At 66.6% G+C, this 613-nt stretch overlaps 1 protein-coding gene across 1 annotated transcript in view; it reads left to right on the top strand.

Annotated features, from left to right (window-relative positions):
• The window catches only part of COG8 (component of oligomeric golgi complex 8), a gene marked incomplete at its 5' end in the record, with an annotated part of 4,206 nt that overhangs the window by 1,800 nt on the left and 1,793 nt on the right, over positions 1-613 (top strand). The window contains 1 exon segment of the mRNA XM_035898033.1: positions 582-613. This exon segment is cut by the window's right edge and continues 59 nt beyond it. Coding sequence (XP_035753926.1) covers positions 582-613 — 32 coding nt within the window.

Genomic DNA, 613 nt, shown 5'->3' with positions numbered 1-613 from the left:
CCCCCCTCCTCTCAGGCAGTTGTAGGGAGCGATGAGGGCTCCCCTCAGCCTCCTCTGCTCCAGGCTGAACCCCCCCAGCTCCCCCAGCCGCTCCCCAGCAGCCTGGGGCTCCAGCCCCCTGCCCAGCTCCGCTGCCCTTCTCTGGACACGCTCCAGCCCCCCCAGGTCCTTCGGGGAGGGAGGGGCCCGATCCTGACCCCAGCATTCGAGGGGCGGCCCCCCCAGTGCCCAGCACAGGGACACGGTCCCTGCCCTGCTCCTGCTGGCCACACCACTCCTGAGAGAAACCAGGATGCCGCTGGCCCCCTTGGCCACCTGGGCACCCTGCTGGCTCATATTCAGCCCCCTCTCGACCAACCCTCCCAGGGCCTTTTCCGCCGGGCAGCTTTCCAGCCCCTCTGCCCCACGCCTGGAGCGTCGCGTGGGGTTGTGGTGACCCCAGCACAGGACCCGGCACTAAACCTCATTGACCCTCGTACAAACAGCCTGGCACTGTGGGAGCGGCCGTTTCATGCATGGGGTTGCTTGCGGGGAAGATTAACGACTTTGCAGGGAATTAACGACTCTCCCGTTCACCCCAGGTGATCAAAACCATCCTGGCCTTCCACCGAGC

The sequence above is a fragment of the Egretta garzetta genome, unplaced genomic scaffold (genome assembly GCF_000687185.1).
Source record: "Egretta garzetta isolate BGI_Z169 unplaced genomic scaffold, ASM68718v1 scaffold67, whole genome shotgun sequence".
Classification (NCBI taxonomy): Eukaryota; Metazoa; Chordata; class Aves; order Pelecaniformes; family Ardeidae; genus Egretta; species Egretta garzetta.
The sequence above is the reverse complement of the archived record's forward strand: the minus strand, read 5'-3'. Positions and strand labels throughout refer to the sequence as shown.